The 4,210-nt window shown below is 44.7% G+C and overlaps 1 protein-coding gene across 1 annotated transcript in view; it reads right to left on the bottom strand.

Moving 5' to 3' along the window:
• The window catches only part of LOC106522881 (SLAIN motif-containing protein 1), a gene marked incomplete at both ends in the record, with an annotated part of 5,189 nt that extends 1,920 nt beyond the window's left edge, over positions 1 to 3,269 (bottom strand). The window contains 3 exon segments of the mRNA XM_014016104.1: positions 196 to 552; positions 791 to 940; positions 3,164 to 3,269. Coding sequence (XP_013871558.1) covers positions 196 to 552; positions 791 to 940; positions 3,164 to 3,269 — 613 coding nt within the window.
• Positions 3,270 to 4,210: the final 941 nt, after the last annotated feature.

Genomic DNA, 4,210 nt, shown 5'->3' with positions numbered 1-4,210 from the left:
TTTTTATTGTGTGTAAAATTTTTGTTTTTAAATGAAATGAAAAAATGAATTAAACTAAACTAAACTAAACTAAACTAAACTAAACTAAACTAAACATTTCTGCCACTCTGACACAAGTCTTTCATTAAGAATCCAACAGCTTCTTACACCCTGATGTATCACTGCAGTGAGAGGAGCAGAAGCAGAGGCCCTCACCTGATCCTGGTCTGAAGCCCGGCTGCTCGGCTCCACAGAGGCCCCCCAGCCCCTGCGGCTGGGCGGGGGGCTGAGCTTGGAAGGCGAAGCCAGCGGAAGGGTACGGCGGTGTGGAGGGGGTGGAAGGAGGGGTGCACAGGGAGGTGGTGCTTCTTCGCCAGTCTCGGATGCTGGAGAACGTGTGGGAGTGCGGGAGGCGGGTGAGGCGCGGCTGCGGCGGCGGCAGCAGCCCGTAGTCTTCGTCGTCCTCCTCGTCTTCCTCCTCCAGGCCGGGGCCGGCGCTGAGCTGGAAGGTGAAGCTCTGGCTGCGGCGGTTGGCCAGGACAGTTGACGTGGTGGCGTAGTCCTGCCTTAGACCTGGAGGAGCGAGAGGTGAAAGGATCGGCAGGGGAGGGGAAACAAAAACCAGCTCTCACACAAACACACAGTTATCACCTCCGAAGATTAATGAAGCTGAAGTAGCGGTGGGCTCTGAGGTCTGGAGCCGTTAGTTAACGTATTAGCAGGGAAACAACAGAAACGTAGAGTAAAAGATGTGAGCTGACAACCAAACGAGTCTCTCGAGGCAGAGGTATCATCCAGCACAGTGACTTACTCTCCTCCTGAAGCCGGGCCATGACCTGAACGTCTGTCAGGTCCTGAAGCTTGTAGCCGAGGTTGATGGAGTCGTCCTCCGCCTCTGACGTGCCGAGGTCACTGTCCACCGAGGACTGTGGGCTGAGGGGGGAGTGGCGGAGGCTGCGGCCTTCAAATCAAATTCAAACCAGTCAGTGACGTAARCATATTAAAAACATCAATGCAAAAACAGTCTCTTCATTGTTGAGGACAGACTGAAGGCTGCACGCAGTGGTGATCGTCCAGCGACACTGTTCTGACGTTTTCAGCTATTTTTAATGGAGCTGTGTTGTTGTCTCAGTTCTACCTGTGTTTGCTTAAGAATCTTCCAGTTTACTGTGAATTTTGTGGCTTATCCAGAGAAATACTGGAACCGTTTCTCCACAACAACAAAAATCCAGTCAAAACGAACAATAAAACATTTACAAACCGTCCCAAAATACATGAGAAACACCAGGGCTAAATCTCATCTATTTGTAACTGGTTTGCTCTATAATTTTTTATTTATTACAAAACAGGATGGAAGTGAGGCTCTTACCCTTTTTATAAACATTGTATACATTACAGCTTCGAAATGAGCCAAGATCATTGACAAACACTATGTGTGTAATGATGAAACTTAAGCACTAAAACCAGCAGATTAATGAACACACTCAGCAGTCAAAGTTCTGCAACGGCTGATCAGTCAGCTGCATTTTTAAAGGGGGGGGGGGGTATTATGCAAAATCAACTTCTTTAAGCTTTATATCTTGTTTTAATGTCATCCCCCTCATCAAAAACATACCCTGAGTGTTGCTTTGACTCATTCATGCATGTTTGAGACACCCTTAAATCTCCTGTGGTAGCCATGTGGAGCCGTCTAAACACTTGCTGGTAAAAAGCCCCGCCTATTAACCCAAAGCTCCTCCCTGGAGCTCAGTCTGCAGCTGACCTTCTGTCTCACAGAGCACCCCTCCCCTGAAGCATTGTTTGAAAATGCAGTGAAATGGAAGTATCTGAAATGGTAGGAGGTTCTTAAAGAGACAGAGGCTAATTTCAAGACATTTAGATGCTAAATCATATGTATTATTTGATATATACAGCTTTTTTTTTTAATAACTGAAGGTAACAGTTACTTGATTGTTGTATAGAATTGAACTATGTGCCTGGAAAATACACAATACCCCCTTTAAATAAAACTAGGGTAAAAATTGAAAAAAAGGAAGCTAACAGATACATTTCTTTATGATGGAAACATCATGTTTGGTACTTAAAGTTTTTTTTTTAAATAAATTAGATGATTGTTTTAAATTCAGACTATGTTAAAGGGCCAATATTATGTGTTTCTCAGGCATATATTTAAATACTATACCATATTAAAGTATCTATGTCACCTTTAGTTGTTATTAAAATGCTGTTTTCATGTTTAAATAGAAAATAAACTTATCTTCTCATCACTTCCTCTTCTAAACGCCTTGAAATTGGCCTCTGTCTCTTTAAGAACCACCTTCTGCTTCCGTTTTCCCATTTCGGTGCACGCGTGGGGGTGGGGGGCTGCTGGCATGATGTAGTTTACTTGGCATCTGAAAATATATTTCCTCAAAGGTATTTTTAATCTGAATTTTGAGAGCTCAGCAGACAGTTAGGTTTCACTTTCACTTTCACCAGAGAGCCTGCAGGAGTCATGGGCGGGGTGTACAGGGAAGGGGGGAGGTGTGCTCTGCCATGAGGAGGTTCGGCTTAAAGACACGTCCCAGGGGTGTTTCTGGTCCCAAAAGGYGTTTCTGGTCCCCACCTGTCATTTTGCTCCTCAGCATGGCTTCCTAAAAACACTGCAGGATTTCTCAAACATGCATGAATGAGTCAGAGCAAGGCTTTGGGCATGTTTTTTTTTATGAAAGTATAACATTACATGATATAAAACTCAAAAAAAGTTGATTGTACATGATATTGCCCCTTTAAAGACTTTCCTTTAACTTGYAGCTGAGGCTGATCATGTTAGCAGATTTGAATATCAAACGGACCGCATTGAAAGTGTTGACTGTGTTTCCTGACACAGTCAACACGGAGCAGACCCTGCCGGGTGGAAAACCCCTTCCAGACAACGCTTGAGGCTGCTGACTTCTGCTGCTCCATGTTGTGTTTTCCTCTCCTTCATCCCCTGCAGCTTTGGACCCCACTGCTTTCTGCGACATGACTTTTCCATCACTAATAATGCACTCAAATCTGTCATACTCCTCTTTTTTTCCCCCCAATACAGTTTAAATTTAGCTGCAAATAATGAGAAGACCCTGCATCTTGTATGAAAGCGTGCAACAAGCCTGCCTTTGACCCAGTTTCTGGCACACAAACAGTCTGATAAGAAGAGTCTTACTTTGAGTGGCCAGGTGAGGGAGGAACGTGGGAGTCCTCTCAGCTACGGGGGAGAGCTCCTTCCCCACGGGGCTCAGAGTGTGATACAGGGGGGAGGAGAGGGACGGAGCTGCTGCGAGGAGAACAAAAACACGAGGTTCAGGTAAAACACTACACTTTTAGTGTCCTGATGCTTCTCAGTGAACCAGGTAGAAAAAATCAAAAAGAAAAAACAAGTAGGTCCGCTGGATGGGTTCTTCTTTAGTGAAACGTTTCGTCTCTCCTCCAAGAGACTTCTTCAGTCTGAAGAGTTTCAGGTGAACTCAGCCTTATAAGCACTGCCTCCACATGGACAAACAGGTTAGTCACATGCAAAAGAGGACCATCGCTTAATAATAGGATTGATTAACTCTATTGTTCATAGAGGGTCATGTGCCCCATCACCTGACTTATTGGTTTGGATGCTGTGSTTCTTAGTTGTCGTGTTATCTGTATGTAGTGAATGCAGGCGGGGCTCGACGTCCCCTTGATTTTTGTCTTTTTTTCCCTCGGTGTTGGTTGCAAAAGGTGTGAATCAGGACCCCAACGATAACCAACACAAAGAGGGAAAAATACAAAAATCAGGGGACGTCGAGCCCCGCCTGCACTCACTACATACACATGACACAACAACTAAGAAGCACAGCATCCAAACCAATAAGTCAGGTGATGGGGCACATGACCCTCTATGAACAATGGGCCTCATGCAAGAACATGTTCGTATTTTTATCCTAAATTTTTCTTACTTTTGTTCGCACAAAGGGTTCGTACGAACATGTCACGTCAGATTCAAACTCTTCTACCTTCAGGAAACGTGCGTAAATGAGCTGCGTAATTTACACCTGTTCGTATCCAGCTGCTCGTGCACGGGAGAGGAGATTATCATAATTACCACCCCAAAAACACCATATAAGGCTGTGTGTCCTGCCTAACATACAAGGAAGTGTCCATTCATTCATGAGAAATGACAGCGATAATTATAAAAAAGGAGAACTTTACGAGTTCAGAGATTGAAGTCCGTCTGTCAGAG

The sequence above is a fragment of the Austrofundulus limnaeus genome, unplaced genomic scaffold (assembly GCF_001266775.1).
Source record: "Austrofundulus limnaeus strain Quisiro unplaced genomic scaffold, Austrofundulus_limnaeus-1.0 Scaffold138, whole genome shotgun sequence".
NCBI lineage: Eukaryota > Metazoa > Chordata > Actinopteri > Cyprinodontiformes > Rivulidae > Austrofundulus > Austrofundulus limnaeus.
This window is presented reverse-complemented; position numbering and strand designations above follow the sequence as displayed.